Genomic DNA, 16,861 nt, shown 5'->3' with positions numbered 1-16,861 from the left:
ATTGAAACATTATAATAACATGTTTTTCACTAAATATTTCACGGAGGATTTTTCTGATGGTGTCCTGTCAGTGCCGAATGGTGCTGAAAAATTTGTGCAAAAAATAATGTAAAGTTTAAAAATGACAGTGATATGTGTCTTCTTCACTTTCTTTCGTTCTGCTGGCCACTTTTTAAAATGAGGTCAACACTTATCCTATTTCTTTTTTGTTCAGAATAATAACTTAAATGCTGTTGACTTGGCACACCAAGCACGAGTAGGTATAATAGGTAACTTGGCCGAATCAGGAGATTGATAGGTAGGTATGTAGCGTTCCTATTGAAATTATTTCATTGATAAACTTTGATTCGAAGCTCCTAAAGTCCTCTCCTTTCAACCCTCAACATCCCAGCACATACAATCAAACAACAATATCTCATCACAAAATCAAATTTTATTAGCATCTAATTGTTTTCCTTTTCCTTCTTATGTTTCTCCATGTGTTCTTCGAAGGCCTTCGCTCCCGCCTTCAGGGCTTCCAGAAACTTCTTGCCACCTGTCTTGAGCTGCTGCATGAACTCATCCATGTCGCGGCTCTGCTGCTCCGCCGTTCGTTCCAATACCTCGTTGAACTCTTCTGCCTTCACCTTGCCTTTCTCTGCACCTGTAGGGTTAAAGGTTAAATATACTCACTTCCTACTTTTTACATCATAATCGTCGTCAGAAAATGGCCCTCTACTGGCGGAAATAGGCTTCACGATAGTACAACCACAGCATTGGCCAGTACCGCTATCGTGTCTGGTTGAATTCTGAAGTTAGGGAGAACAGCGGTATAGGCTCTTTATTTATTATAAGATTGGTTATCAATTATTATTATCATTCACTTTATAATAATAGTTTTTAACCTTCAAATAGAACCCTAGCAGCTTCCTCTCCTGCTTTGTCCATCACGATCTTCGCCTCTATCATCCATTTGATAAGATTATCTACTGTGTTGTTGCCGTGTTCCTCCATTCGTTTAAACACTTCCTCCATTTCTGTATCTCTTTCTTTATCATCTTTACTGGTAGCAGGTTCATCTGTACTAGTAAGAGGTTCTTTACTTGAACTAGCATCGGTATTCTCCATCTAGATATAAGTTTATTTATTCTTTGAAGCAACGTGGTTGAGGTTATAATCTTTTTTATTCATACAAATGTTATGATAGTTATTTTTTATTGACCAACTATCTAAGCAACGATATCAAGTAAAGTACATCATTAATCTGCTTTGTAGTTCATAGAGTAATAATAATATTATACAATACCACCTTTGGTTTAAGGCGTTGTTCTGTGGTAATGAAATAATAATAACCAAAAAATGTAAACATCATTCTATAAATAAAATCAAAAATAAATGAAAAGCTTTTTTAGAACATACCGTAGATCCAAATTTCAAAGAGGATCAGAAAAAATGGAAGAATGGTTCAAAAAGCTCGAGGAGAAGGGAAAGAACACCGGAGACAACTTGATCCTGTGGATGAAGGAAGCCAAGGTAGTGACCGACAAGGCTTCCGAGGATGCTGCTCGGAAAATTATGAAAGGTATGATATGCCTAGATGGGGAGACGACTTGCGAAAGTTGGCTGGTTATGATTGGATGCTGAAAGCTACATATGGATCGCATCCAGTGGCGTGCCTTGTGAGAGGCCTACGTCCAGCAGTGGGTGGACTGCTATAGGCTGATGATGATGATGATGATGATGTCATGCCTGAACCTATCATCACCTTCGGCTATAAAAATCACACTTTTGGACATAGCACCACAACACTTTTTCCTCGGTCATCCTCACTAACCACTACCGTCTGTCTAAGGTTATTCGTCCAGCGTGCAACAGGGTCCCACGCTATGTATGCCTGTTCGTTATATTCAGTTCTTCGCCAGCTATAATGACACAACTCTCAAGAAAAATCTAAATAATAATAACAGTAACCCCTCTGATGGGTGCAATATATTATGTTTGAAATTAAGTTTTGTTTGATTACTCCTACACAGGAAAGCAGGGAAAAAATATTGAAAATGCGAAGCCACATGCAAGTTGTATATTGTTATTGAATCCTAAAAAGTGACAGTTGTTTTTTTTTTTTTTTTTACACATGCAAGAATACACAGAACATACCGCCCACCAAAAGGACTATGTGTCCTTTTACAAACTTTAATGAAATCTAAATAGGTACCAAGATAGAAAAAGTTACAGTCTTGGTTTATACTAAAAATATTAACTTTATGACAATTCAATTTAAATAATGCTTTAGATAATTATAAATTTAACCTAGGTATGACAAAGAAATCAAATAATTTTCAAAATTAATTAGTATCACTGTCAATAGGCAAATAGCACAATTTTGTCACTGATCTTTTAATTACACTGTCACCACTTTTGACACTATACACTCTGGTATAACCATCTGGCCCTGGGTGTTTGTCTGTAATGCGTCCCAGAGCCCATTTACCAGGGGGTAAATTATCATTTTTTATCAAGACTATCTGGCCTGTCTTAAATTCATCTTGTTTGTTCATCCACTTAGGTCTTTGTTGGAGTCTAGTCAGATATTCTTGAACCCATCTCTTCCAAAAATCTTGAACCAGTTTTTGGGTATGCTGCCATCTTGACAGTGTACTTATCTTCGTGTTATTCAAATTCGGCGTAGGGATTGCTCTCGGTGCTTCTCCTATGAGGAAATGACCAGGTGTCAGGATGTCCATATTATCAGTATCGGCCTCATCAATCGGGCATAGCGGCCGTGAGTTAAGGCATGCTTCGATTTCGCAGAGAACGGTCGTCATTTCTTCAAAGGTCAGGTTGGTGGTAAGTATTCTTTTTAGGTGGTGCTTAATGGATTTCACCCCGGCCTCCCATAGACCTCCCATATTTGGGCTATATGCTGGAATAAAATGCCATTGGGTACCATCAGATGCCAAGGAATCCTCAATTTCTCCAGTAAATTCTAGTTTGGCTTCTTGCCATGCCTCTTGCAACTCTTTATTGGCGCCGACAAAATTTCTGCCCTGATCACTCCATAAATCTGAACATATACCGCGCCTCGCCACAAATCTTTTGAAGGCACCAATAAATGATTGTGAAGTCATATCTCCAACTAACTCCAAGTGAATAGCTTTGGTAGCCATACATATAAATATCGCAATGTAGGCTTTGTTTGTCTTAGCTCCTCGTGCTTTAGAGAAAAGTACATGAAAAGGCCCGGCAAAATCAACGCCGCTTCGTATGAATGCTCGTGCTGGTGTTACGCGCACTTTGGGCAATTCTCCCATAATCTGCTTCTTTGCAATAGCGCTGTGTTTGGCACAAGTCAGGCATTTGTGGATATGTGATTTCACCAATCCTTTGGCTCTTACTATCCAATATTTGGACCTTAGGTAGGACATTGTAAGCTGTACGCCTCCATGCAGTGTTTTCAAATGAGCATCAGCAACTATCAGATTTGTCAGGCAATTTTTGTTACCAAGAATGATTGGGTGTTTGCTTTCATAGCTTATATTTGCGTGCTGTAATCTACCGCCCACCCTGAGGATCTGGTGCTCGTCCAAATACGGATTTAATGATTTCAATTTACTCGTATTCTTTACTTGTTTCTTCATTTTCAATTTATCAATTTCTTCTCCAAACTCTTCTGTTTGTGATAGTTTAATACATGTTCGTAAAGTGTTCTCTAATTCTTCAGTTGTAAATGGTAATTCTGTGTCCTTTACTTTCTTGTAGTTTAGGAATCTTCTGCATAGTGATATTGATCTAATAAGCTGTTTCAAATTTTCGAATTGTTCAAATTGTTCCGTTAATGGTTTTTCTTCTATATTACTCTTCTCAGTTGTTACATTCAAATTTGTGTATACTTTCTCTTTCTTGCTTTCTAGGTCTTCTTCCTTTGTTAACGTGCACACTTCTTTTGTTTTTCGTTTCTCTAGTTCTGTCTTTGTAATCTCTGGTTTACTCATCTCTATTTCTGTTTCAGTTAACCATTTTGGCCCTTTCCACCACAGGTCACATTGCTTAAGTTCAGAAAGCAACATTCCTCGTGAGGTCAAGTCAGCGGGATTTTCCTTCGACTGTACATGATACCATTGATTATTGTTTAGATTTTCTACGATTTCAACGACACGGTTGGCAACGAAAGGCTTCCATCGGTTAGGTTCACCACTCAACCATGCAATAACTATTTGTGAATCTGTCCAAGCATACATATCTGTTGTTGGGATTCTCATAGCTTGTCCAAATTGCTTCATGAGTTTAGACAAGAGTAGGGCACCACATAACTCGAGCCTTGGCAATGATATGGTTTTAAGCGGGGCTACTCTGGTTCGGGCAGCGATGAGCCTTGTTTCAATTTCATTATCTTCTGTTTCAATTCTTACATAGATCACCGCTCCATATGCTTTCATTGAAGAATCACTGAAACCATGCATCTGTATCTTCTTTTTATTAGTTTCAGTTACTCCAAGCCATCTTTTCATTTGTATCTCATTCACATTTGTAAAGTCATTTCTTATCTGTTTCCATCTTTCTTCCAGTTCGTCACTTACTTTGTCATCCCATCCAATCTTTTCAAGCCACAAGTTTTGTATTAATAGTTTGGCCATCACAGTGCTTGGAGCAATCCAACCAAGCGGATCGAAAAGTTTCTGAATATCAGATAGGATGCTACGTTTTGTGATGATGCTCAGTGGTTGTGAAGGACGCAGGTTGTACTGGAATGTATCTTGGCTCAAATTCCACACAATACCCAATGCTTTAACTGTTCCATCAAGATTCAAGTTTACTTGTGCATTTACCGATCTTTGGTCTTCATCTATTGATTTCATAAATTCTATTTATTTATTTATTTATCGTATGGCTCCACTGGCTACACAAAACAATATTAAAATAAGAATTTATACAGGTCACTAAAAACTACAATTATTTAAATATGCAGTAGCGCTGCTGGTGAGGTTGGTGAAGTCATCGGCAGATCCGGCATATTTTGTGATAGGACACTCGAAGACAATGTGGTCTATGGTCTGCTGTGGGTGTCCGCATTCGCAAGCTGCTGAATCGCTCCACCCCCACTTATGCCACAGGTATGCACAGTTGCCTACTCCTGTTCGCAGGCGGTTAAGTCGGCACCAGACACTCCGCGGTTCACAGAAGCCAGCTGGGCGTTTTGTTGTGCTTGGTACAAATAGTTTGCGAGATGGTGGGTTTTCGCTCCATTCACTTCTCCACGCATCGCCAGCTTTCCACGAAGGGTTGTATGTGTGGAAGCTCTTGGCAGGAGGGTCACGTGACTTAAGCCGTGTCTTTTTTAAGGGCTCAAGATCCTCGTTGATTGGCAGGGTAGGGTTTCCTAGGATCTAAAAATAAATAAATTCTATGTCATTTGACGACCATTTTGTGAGAAGAAAACCACCCTTTTTCAGTATTTCAGTGACTTCTTGGGCAAGTTTGACAGCATCATTTACAGAATCAGCGCCATCAAGGAAATCATCCATGTAAAAGTTTGTTTTTATTGACTCAGTAGCCTGTTTGCATTCTTTGCCTTCGTCATTTGCTACTTGATGTAGTGTTCTCACAGCCAAGTAGGGAGCTGGAGATGTACCAAAGGTAACTCTGCGCAACCTGTATTCTTCTAATTCATTATTTTCATTTGGTCTCCAGATCAGTCTTTGATAGTCAGCGTCATCTTTGCTGACTAATATCTGGCGATACATTTGTTTTATATCGGCCATGAAGCAGATACGTTTCATCCGCCATCTTGTCAGGAGATTTCTCAAGTCCTCTTGCAACTGGGGACCAACCAGAAGTTCATCATTTAAAGAGACATTGTTTGAATTCTTACAGGCTGCATCGAACACAACGCGTGTTTTAGACGTCTCCTTATCATCGCGTACGACAGCGTGGTGTGGTAAGTATACTGATTTTTCTATATCTTTTTCTTTTTCAGGTATTCTTTCCATGTGCTCTTGTTCAATGTAATCATTAATAACCTTTGTATACTCTTCTTTTAGGTCTGATACTCTTCTAAATTTTCTTTCTAATTGCATGAATCTCTGCGTTGCTATTTGTTTAGAGTTTGCTTCTGATACTAGTGGACTGTCATTTTTGAATGGAAGTTTGACTATGTATCTCCCTTCCTCATTTCTTGTGGTTGTGGTCTCATAAATTTCTTCACATCGTTTTTCATCTCGTGTTAAATATCTCTTGTTGTCCGTTTCTATCTCCCAAATTGATTTTAGCATGTCATCAATATCAATTTTGTGATGCATTACCAGAAATGTGTCTTCTTGTGGGTTCTCATTGACTTCCCCAAATAATATCCATCCTAGGCTGGTTCTCTGAGCACTAGGTGTGCCTGGCGGACCCTTTATAAATTCTGATTTGAGTATTGTTGCGTATTCTCTTACTCCTAGAAGTAGATCTATATCTCCAGGCATGCAGTAGGATGGGTCAGCCAGTTCGAGCCCCTCGAGATGAGGCCATTGTTGTATTTGAATTTTCTTCTTTGGTATCTTTGCCGTGATATTTTTCTTAATGACATATGCTTGTATTGATAAACATGTTTCTGTTTCCAAACGTGAACCTATTCTTAGCTGCACCAACTGGTTTATGCTTGTTTTTGTTGATCCCACTCCAAGCACATTCCCCTTCATGGGCTGTCTTTTAAGTTTCAGCAGTTGAGCTGCGTTCTCACTGATGAATGATGCTTCTGATCCTTGGTCTATTAGCGCACGGAGTGGAATGGTGAGACCTTGTTCATTAGTTGCTTCCACAATGGCTGTAGCTAATAGTGCTACTCCCCACTTAGTATTGATATGTGATGCCATCATTGAGTTAACTTGTACTTCGTCTTCTTCTTTCTCTTCTACTACATGTTGTGAAGCCAGTGTTGTTGATTTGCTCGATGAAGACACTGGTTCATTGCTCCTATTCTCATGTAGCAGAGAATGATGGCGTCGGTTGCATATGCGGCAGGACATTGGTAGCTTACATTTCATTGATGAGTGTCCTGGTACTAAGCAGTTGAAACAAAGTCGATTGTCCTTAACATAGGTACTTCTGGCTTCAGGATCCATCTTCGTAAATTCCTTGCAGTGGCACAGTGTGTGATTATCTTTGCACATAATGCATTTCTTTTCAGTTGTCGAGACATGGTACGTTCGTTCACGTATGACTGTAGCAGTACGTTTCTCTGTAGCAGGTGCGGATGAAGACGGTGTGACAAGCTCAAGAGTGCGGAACTTTGATTCTAAGAATTTCTTCATGTCGCTCCACGATGGCAATGCTTCGGGGTCTTCTTTGTACGCATATTGCTCCCACTCTTTGTGCGACTCCGAGTCCAATTTCTGTACAATCAGAAATATAATTACTGGATCCCAGGAATCGGTGCTGACCTTCTGATTTTTCAGGTTGTTAATGCATTCAGTGGTTGTATCTAGTAGTATTTTAATTGAACCAGCTGATTGTACACTAATTTTCCGTTGATTGAATAGTCTCTTCAGTAGTGAGGAAACAATAAGACGCTTGTTGCCATAGCGGTTTTTCAAAATATCCCAAGCTTGTGTATAATTACTTTCAGTTACTTGTATGTGTCGTAAGAGAACTTCAGCTTCGTGAGATACACTTGTTTTTAAGTAGTGTAACTTCTGTACCTGACTGATCGACGTGTTATTGTGCACCAATGTTGTAAACAAATCATGGTACGTCGGCCACTCCTCATACTTGCCACTAAAAGTCGGCAATTGTATACTAGGTAACTTCACTTGCCAATCTGTACAGGTTTCCTTACTTTTATTCACATCAGAATCTCTGTTTTTATCCGATCGTAATTGCAATAACATATCCTTTATGTCCGCTTGTAAACATAGGTATAAGTCCTCGGTGGTGTAAAAGTCCTCGTTCACGAAGTATGGCATAGCACCTCGTTTGTCTCGCGGTGTAACTTTTACGAGCTTGTCGTGCGTACTCTTGAAGGTACTCCAGTACTCGCCCAGGATTGCATATCGTGCTTCTAAGTAGCCTTGAGTTAACCGTTGCTTAGGACACTTTTTAAGGTTAATTTGCGCTTTTCTTAGTAACAGGGCTGTATCTTCTAACGATCCAAGTAACGAGTCAATGTCCGACATGTTTCCGAGTGTTATTTATCACACGAATAAGTTCAACACAGTTTATTTCATAACACACTTGCAGAATAAGGTTGATTTTTACGTGAATGTTCATTTATTTAGCACTTTACTTGAGTCCAAATAGTTTTTTCACTTGTTTTGTTGGTTGTTGAAGGTTATGTTTTCACGTGAACTTTTTTCACTCGGCCGGCGGGCCGCTGATATCCGGCTCGAAGGACCATATGATGGGTGCAATATATTATGTTTGAAATTAAGTTTTGTTTGATTACTCCTACACAGGAAAGCAGGGAAAAAATATTGAAAATGCGAAGCCACATGCAAGTTGTATATTGTTATTGAATCCTAAAAAGTGACAGTTGTTTTTTTTTTTTTTTTTTTTTACACATGCAAGAATACACAGAACACCCTCCCTTTATCACTCATGTGTGCCATAATCTACCTTTCTAAAAAAACCTTCCTTACACAGCTGAAAAAGACCAGAAGGTGACATGGGAGCGGTTCAGCTCGGCCGTGCAGGAGGCTGCTGAGAGGAACCGGCAGACGGCGCAGCAGTACCAGAAGCAGATGGCGGAGTCACAGTTCGCGGGCGCGCTGAAAGCCGGCTGGCAGGCGTTTGAAGAGCATATGAAGAAGAAGTGATGAGAGTGGACGGTTTTGTTGTTGTAACTTGGTGTGTGGTTAATTAAATGTGTGGTTTTAATAACATTTGGAAGGGTTGGTTTTATTTTAGTAAGCTCCACCCATGATTACAAGGAAACACCTTGGAAATACAAAAACCTTATAAAAGAATGTATACTATCTAAAAAACCTTCCTATATAAGATAAGATTTTCTACTGTGTTGTTGCCGTGTTCCTCCATTCGTTTAAACACTTCCTCCATTTCTGAATCTGTTTCTTTATCATCTTTAGTGGTAGCAGGTTCATCTGTACTAGTAAGAGGTCCTTTACTTGAACTAGCATCGGTATTCTTCATCTATAAGTTTATTTATTCAAAAGCCCCATTTCACGCTTGCTGTTTGTCACAAACACCGCAAACAGCAAACAAAGTCCCAAACACCAACCACAATCACCGAACACAAAAAGCCATCCACATGCTCGGCGAACGCTCATAACATTCCGAACCGGCAAACACGGCGGACGACGAGCTATTACTTTCGGGTTGACATATTTTTTTATTATATAAATTAAAGCAAGAGAAAGAAAAAAGGAAAATAAGAAGAAAGCAAAGACGATGGTGGGATAATAATAATAATTTAAAAAAATTAAAAACCGACTTCTTCTTTTTAATTATTATTTTATTTTATAGTTTTTAGATTATTTGCAATAATTTTAAATCAAAAGTAAAATGCAAATGATACCAAAAAGTCCTACTAATCAATACGAATCATTCAAGCCTAAACACGAGGTAGTTGCTATATACCGTTGAGAAGTTCCCTTGACTGCCTTCCGTTTCCATCATCAGATCAGCTCAAGGTCACCATCATATTTTTTTGTTTTAAGAACTATATTTACGTTCTTAATTTCATTAGAATCCGTTAATATGTGTCCAAAATGGAAATTCATACCCTGTTTTTACCCATAGGGGTGAGATAAAATTCTGAAAAAAATCGGACCACCTGGAAGCTCAACCCAATACAACAAAAAAAGAATTTTCAAAATCGGTTCATAAACGGCGGAGTAATCGGTGAACATACAAAAAAAAAAACCCGACGAATTGAGAACCTCCTCCTTTTTTTGAAGTCGGTTAAAAATACATAGAAAACGTACAATGTATAGTGCCACAAACTTATCTGTTCCGGTGAGAGCGAACTAAATTGGTCCATATAATCTATGTCAATATGAAATTCATTAGTACAGTAAGTAATGAGGTATGGACCAATTTAGTTCGCTCTCACCGGAACAGATAAGTTTGTGGCACTATACTGCTTTATTTGGGCTTTGATTTGTTTCTTTTTTTTTTTTTTTTTTTGTTTTATATTTTTATTTTGATAAGCTTCCAAAAATTACAGAATCGTAGGTGCTGATCAATCAGACATTTTCACGCTTTGTGCGCCAACGAAAAAGTGTAGCAAGTTGATACGTCCGCCTCCCGCAATGCTAGCGCGCATACTGACCGCTGCCAGACGTGTGGATACGTAGCAAACTGTTTGCCGAACATCCTTTGATCTGGCAAGAAAAACCGACACCGATGCCGAACACTGGCGAACACAAACACAAACAGGCAAACAACGACAAACACCCATCCACACGTTAGTGTTTGCTGTTTGCTGTTTGCCATTGTTCGCCGAGCGTGTGGATGGGGTATCAGTGTTTGCTGTTTGCTGTTTGCTGTTTGCTGTTTGCTGTTTGCCATTGTTGGCAAAATTGGATGTTCGGCAAACAGTTCGCTACGTATCCACACGTCTGGCAGCGGTCAGTATGCGCGCTAGCATTGCGGGAGGCGGACGTATCAACTTGCTACACTTTTTCGTTGGCGCGCATTTTTTTTATGTATGTTCACCGATTACTCCGCCGTTTATGAACCGATTTTGAAAATTCTTTTTTTTTTGTATTGGGTTGAGCTCCCAGGTGGTCCCATTTTTTTTCAGAATTTTATCTCACCCCTAAGGGTGGGTAAAGGGGTAAAAACAGGGTATGAATTTCCATTTTGGACACATATTAACCGATTCTAATGAAATTAAAAACATAAATATAGTTATTGTAACAAAAAAATATGATGGTGACCTTGAGCTGATCTGATGATGGAAACGGAAGGCAGTCAAGGGAACTCCTCAACGGTATATAGCAACTACCTCGTGTTTAGGCTTGAATGATTCGTATTGATTAGTAGGACTTTTTGGTATCATTTGCATCTTACTTTTGATTAAAAATTATTGCAAATAAACTAAAAACTATAAAATAAAATAATAATTAAAAAGAAGAAGTCAGTTTTTTTTTTAAATTATTATTATTATCCCACCATCGTCTTTGCTTTCTTCTTATTTTCCTTTTTTCTTTCTCTTGCTTTAATTTATATAATAAAAATATGTCAACCCGAAATTAATAGCTCGTCGTCCGCCGTGTTTGCCGGTTCGGAATGTTATGAGCGTTCGCCGAGCATGTGGATGGCTGTTTGTGTTCGGTGATTGTGGTTGGTGTTTGCGACTTTGTTTGCTGTTTGCCGTGTTTGTGACAAACAGCAAGCGTATGGATGGGGCTTAGAAGCAACGTGGTTGAGTAATTTATTGTAATCACAGACTACTTAGAAGAACTAATGTTGATAATAACCACAGAGTAGGTAATTGATAATAACCAAAAAATGTAAACATCATTCTAAATTTCTAAATAAATGAAAAACTTTTTTAGAACATACAGTAGATCCAAATTTCAAAGAGGATCAGAAAAAATGCAAGAATGGTTCAAAAAGCTCGAGGAGAAGGGAAAGAACACCGGAGACAACTTGATCCTTTGGATGAAGGAAGCCAAGGTAGTGATCGACAAGGCTTCCGAGGATGCTGCTCGTAAAATTATGAAAGGTTTGACATGCATGAACCTATTATTATCTCCGGCTAACAATCACACTTTTGGAGTTAGGTAGCACCACAACACTTTTTCATCGGTCATCCTCACTAACCACTAATCTGTCCCAGGTTCTTGGTCCAGCATGCTAAAGGGTCCCACACTACGTATGTCTGCTCGTTATATCTACTTGAGAACTCGCCGGTTCTTCGACAGATACAATGACCTAACTCTCAAGAAAAATCAAAATACAGCAACCCCTACCTTTATCACTCATGTGTGCCATCATCTACCTATCTAAAAAACCTTCCTTGCACAGCTGAGAAAGACCAGAAGGTGACATGGGAGCGGTTCAGCTCGGCCGTGCAAGAGGCTGCTGAGAGGAACCGGCAGACGGCGCAGCAGTACCAGAAGCAGCTGGCGGAGTCACAGTTCGCGGGCGCGCTGAAGGCCGGCTGGCAGGCGTTTGAAGAGCACATGAAGAAGAAGTGAGGGGAGTGGAAGGTTTTATGTTGTAGTGTTGGTGTTGAATAAATATGAAGTTTTGATAACATGTGGAAGGGTTGGTTTTATTTAAGTAGGTAGCTCCGCCCATGATTACAAGGAAACACCTTGGAAATACAGTGTATAAAACAGTATAAAAGAATGTATAATGGAGGCTGTTAATATTCCGTTATCCTTAGAATAATTAGGGTTTGGTGCTTCATTGATTTTCTTGCACTCTACCTCAGACTAAGCACAAACACTTCATCTGAAAGAGGAGCACAGATACAAAATCGATTTATAATTTTTGTAAACATGTCAGTGTTAAAATACATGTAAAATTTTGTAAATACCAATGGAAAATGCCTACAGAAAGCTCTCAGACCGAGGAAAGAACAACGCAGACAGCCTCATCCGCTGGATGAAAGAAGCTAAAATTATCAAAAACAAAAGAGCAGAGAAGAAATGCAGGAGACTGCTGAAAGGTGCCCATCAAGAATACCAATTAAACCAGGGTTAAATCAGACTAATGTTATGATCATCATCATCATCATCTGACACATCTTTTGATAACCATAGGACTTTTGTAAGTAGCGCCACAACCCTGCGTCCTTATCCTAAATTCGTCGGTAATAGTCATCGGAGTCAGCTAAAGACAACACCACGTCACGTGTACGTGTGGCTGTCCATATAGCCTTCAAAAACACTATCCTAAATTCCTGACGAAGGCAATACACCCAACTAAAGCCAGAAAACTCCACAGACGCAAGAAACGGCCGCATAGAGCTGCACCAATTCAACGAGATATTAGCACAAACGGCCCAGGAGTTCCAGCAGGACCCGGAGCTGTACCGGCAGCGGCTGCTGGAGACCAGCGAGCGGTTTCTGAACGCGCTGCGGGCCGGGGCTGCGGCCTTCCAGGTCTATCAGGAGGAGCATTCTGATGAGGAGGAAGAGAGCGAAAGGACGCAAGCTAAGAGAGAGAGTTAAGGTGGGGTGGAATAAATGGTGTGTGTAATTTTGTCTTTAGATATTTTACTCCAATACTATTAAGTAGCGCAAGCGAGCCATCCGCTTTTCGCTGCACATTTGTACTCACGTCTATCCAGTGACTACTCCGTCTATATAGTGAGTACAAATGGACTGTGGCAAGCCGTATCGCACGATAAATGAGTACATTGCACTTACGTTACACATGCACATGCACACTAGAATATGGTCAGTTCGAAGTAAAAACGTTTTTGAGGATGACAAAGTTAGTAAGTACATAGGTAGAAGTGTTATAGAGGTATAAATCGGTAGTAGGTAGGTGCAGGGTGATTGAAAGAGTATTTTTTATATCAAACAACCAGACGAGACCCGTAATGGCTGGTACAGATCCAATCTAATCGTTTGCTGTTTATTTAAATAAATCTAACACACTGCTAGCTCACGATCTAACATCGACTGTTTCATAACAACCTACGTTACATAGTTATACATTTATGTAGTACGATAATAGCTTCAAAAGTAAACTTAAACTAATATAAATATAAAAAATAATTTCAACTTCTGTGGGTATATGAACTATTATTTTTGTTATATATTTTTTTATAAAAACACTTAAGTACAAACATTTATTAATAGAGCAGTCTATTCTGATATTAAACTTTCTGAAAAGATTAGTAAGTTAGGCTCGTATCGCTCTGTCTTAACGGTAACCGGTAAATTCGGTCTTAATGAATATGATCCTCACCCATCTAAATGTAGAAATCCATAGGCGTGAATTAATTTCAGAAAAGACGGTGCTCTATGATACCATTATTATTAAAAAGCATTTTAAGCGATACAGGGAATAGTCACATTAAAATCACAACACTACTTCACAGCTATGTCTAGAGAAGAATAAATATTACCTACTTGATTTTGGCTAAGTAATTCGATATAAGTATCTATTAATACTATACTTATCAAGTTACAGTGAGAATTGCAGATTATAAGTAAAAGTACAGATATAAATTATATTATTTGTTAAGTAGGTACTTATATTCCTTTTAAAGGTTATTTTTTATATCCTAAGTAGATCTACATCTACTATATAGTTTAGTAACTTTATACTCTACGTGTATAATATTAAATTATACCTTAAAGTAAAGTATAGATTCAAACATTTTATTATGCCATACTTTACATGTAGTGTGCATATGAAGATAAAACACCTATTTTATTTACATGATGGGTAAGATCATTGTGTGAGTAATAATAATAAGACTTATAAAAGAAATGCAACATTTCTGTACTCATTGCCCTGGAATACAGAAATATTTGCACGTATTTTAACCCCTGCTTTTTTAAATATACAACAGGATACGATTAGCATTAGTATGATATATTTAGTAAGGGTCCATTAACCGCCATTTGTCAAAAAAATAACCTAGGTAATAGGTATATTTTGTTTATAGTCTGCCCAGCAACTTTTCAATATTTATTTACAATAATAAAGTATAGGTTACAGTAGCTATAGTGTATCTACTAAATGTGTTTAAAGCTACTATGTTAAGAATATGAAGTAGGTATGCGTATTGCGTATACATATATCTTAATATATATTTTTACACAAATTATATGTATTAAGTTCGTTGCACATAATATTTGGAATTCATATATTCATAATAAGTAATATAAACATTTGTATATATTTTTACTAAAGCTAAGATTGCTTATAAGATGAAGTTCGGATGTAGGTAAATGCTTAGTTATCCTTAACTATATACTTACTTAAAAATACGTCTACGAACTAATATTAAGTAGATATTTGGTAGGTTAACCTTTGTTTATTATTTTTTTTCAGAATAGAAGGTTTAGCAGCCTAACTTAGTTAAGTAACTATATTTTGTATATTCGAGTAAGTTCAAGTTTATTTAAATAATGCAAAGCATTTAGAAGCAGGTAAGTATCTAAAACTTCTCAAGTTACCAACTTAAAACCGATTTGGTTATCTGGGGGTAGTGTGGAGCAACTGGTGAACTTTACATAATCTAAAAGTGAAATTTTCACTGACTTTGCTCGGTTCTGCTGGATTTTGCATCGTCTGTTTTCCATATGCAAGATTATAGCTACCTTTAACCTCTATAATCTTCACATAATATAGAGAAGACTAAAAACTAAATTTGTGTATTTTACTAGAGAGTAGAGAGTATCGGCTTTCAAGAATTTCGGAATCACTTATTTTTGTACATTATTGGCAACTCTGAAATAGGTAGCTCGATCCAACAAATAGTTATACTGGTTATACATATAATATAGAGATTATATAGGTAAGATGTATACTCATTTACTTCTCTACATCTAAACTTTATGCAACTAGTATCATACATTATGTGTAAACAAATTATATATTTATTTATTACTTACCTACTTTGGCACTATTAAAAAAACCCAATAAATTTCATGATACATATACCTACAGATACATAATATTATAAATCCAAAATAATCCAGTTAACTAAACTCGGATTTAACTATAAGTACTTTGTGGCGCGTTTACAACAAGCGATCATAAAAAAAGCTGTTACGCTCGTTCTAAAGCCCGCACTGTCAGAGCGAGCGGGAAAGCGCTCAAACTTCAAACTGCTGATGGCACGCGTAGCATAACGCGCAACATCGTGTTAGGCCCGGGTCTCCTATTTCCTCCGTAGGCCGCGTCCAGCGTCACACCGTAGGCCGCGTCACGATGCTCACTATAGAAATGTACTGATGCGGTCTCCCTCACACGCCTAAGACGCGACCTAAGGCGTAAATAGGAGACCCGGGCCTTACGGCTACTTACTGCCAGTTCCAATACTCTATCTGTCGATAGCTTATAGTATACTCTTAGGCCGGCTCCATACGTTGGCCCCAACGCTCGTACCAACGTTGGACTGCAAATTGGGTGAGGCGTACATACGTTGGCTAATAAACTAGTTGTGTCCCGGCAGGGCCAACGTAAAGATGTCCGATACAGAAATCTTAACTGCTCTGAGGCGATAAATATGTGCTCATTAATGATTCCCGCTTTTTTGAATCTTCAATTGAGAAGATCATGCCCATCTTCTGTTGAATGCTGCGCCATGCATCAGATAATACATTTTGATTTTTATGTTCCTTTCGAGTTTCATCTCATATTATTGGATGTGCTTGTTGTTAAGTTCAATAAAATCTGTAACTTTTTAATTTTTCCATAAAGGTGATGATTTTGTGGATGAGAAATCCATTCTCGCTTGACGTCCGCACTCGTTGCATGTTGCAAGAGCACTGAGCAAAGCGCCAACGTGTGGGCGTGACTGCCAGCGTTGGCGCAGATTCCTTTGATAAAACCGACACAAGACGGCCAACTACCAACGCTCGCCCCAACGTTGGGGCCAATGCAATTTTCTAGATCCATACGTTGGACGAGTAGCGTTGGGACCTGCGTTGGGGCCAACGTATGGAGCCGGCGTTACGCCGGCTCCATACGTTGGCCCCAACGCAGGTCCCAACGCTATTCGTCCAACGTATGGATCTAGAAAATCGCATTGGCCCCAACGTTGGGGCGAGCGTTGGTAGTTGGCCGGCTCGTGTCGGTTTTATCAAAGGAATCTGCGCCAACGCTGGCGATCACGCCCACACGTTGGCGCTTTGCTCAGTGCTGTTGCAACACGTAACGAGTGCGGACGTCGAGCGAGAATGGATTTCTCATCCACAAAATCGTCACCTTTATAGAAAAATTTAAAAGTTACAGATTTTATTTA

At 38.8% G+C, this 16,861-nt stretch overlaps 3 protein-coding genes across 5 annotated transcripts; 2 read left to right on the top strand and 1 right to left on the bottom strand.

Annotated features, from left to right (window-relative positions):
• Positions 1 to 413: 413 nt before the first annotated feature.
• LOC105388805 lies at positions 414 to 1,213 on the bottom strand. The gene is made up of 2 exons (XM_011559785.3): positions 885 to 1,213; positions 414 to 643 (listed from the first exon to the last, which is right to left on the bottom strand). The coding sequence occupies exons 1-2, from the start codon at positions 1,105 to 1,107 to the stop codon at positions 444 to 446; spliced, it is 423 nt and encodes a 140-aa protein (XP_011558087.3). The 5' UTR covers positions 1,108 to 1,213; the 3' UTR covers positions 414 to 443.
• Positions 1,214 to 1,291: 78 nt separating this feature from the next.
• Positions 1,292 to 12,190, top strand: LOC105388806. Of its 3 annotated transcripts, none has more exons than XM_048622524.1 (2): positions 1,292 to 1,561; positions 11,950 to 12,190. In XM_048622524.1, exons 1-2 carry the CDS (start codon positions 1,375 to 1,377, stop codon positions 12,120 to 12,122), a joined length of 360 nt encoding a protein of 119 aa, XP_048478481.1. In that variant the 5' UTR covers positions 1,292 to 1,374; the 3' UTR covers positions 12,123 to 12,190. The 3 variants fall into 3 exon arrangements, with proteins under 3 accessions (XP_048478481.1, XP_011558088.2, XP_011558089.2); XM_011559786.3 differs by lacking the exon at positions 11,950 to 12,190 and adding an exon at positions 8,599 to 8,841 and having other exon boundaries at positions 1,307 to 1,561; XM_011559787.3 differs by lacking the exon at positions 1,292 to 1,561 and adding an exon at positions 11,405 to 11,647.
• A 208-nt stretch (positions 12,191 to 12,398) lies between these two features.
• LOC105388808 lies at positions 12,399 to 13,138 on the top strand. Its single transcript, XM_011559788.3, has 2 exons — positions 12,399 to 12,598; positions 12,877 to 13,138. Exons 1-2 carry the CDS (start codon positions 12,469 to 12,471, stop codon positions 13,101 to 13,103), a joined length of 357 nt encoding a protein of 118 aa, XP_011558090.1. The 5' UTR covers positions 12,399 to 12,468; the 3' UTR covers positions 13,104 to 13,138.
• Positions 13,139 to 16,861: the final 3,723 nt, after the last annotated feature.

This window comes from Plutella xylostella, chromosome 8, assembly GCF_932276165.1.
Source record: "Plutella xylostella chromosome 8, ilPluXylo3.1, whole genome shotgun sequence".
NCBI lineage: Eukaryota > Metazoa > Arthropoda > Insecta > Lepidoptera > Plutellidae > Plutella > Plutella xylostella.
Note: the sequence above shows the minus strand (reverse complement) of the source record. Positions and strands in the feature narration are given on the sequence as shown.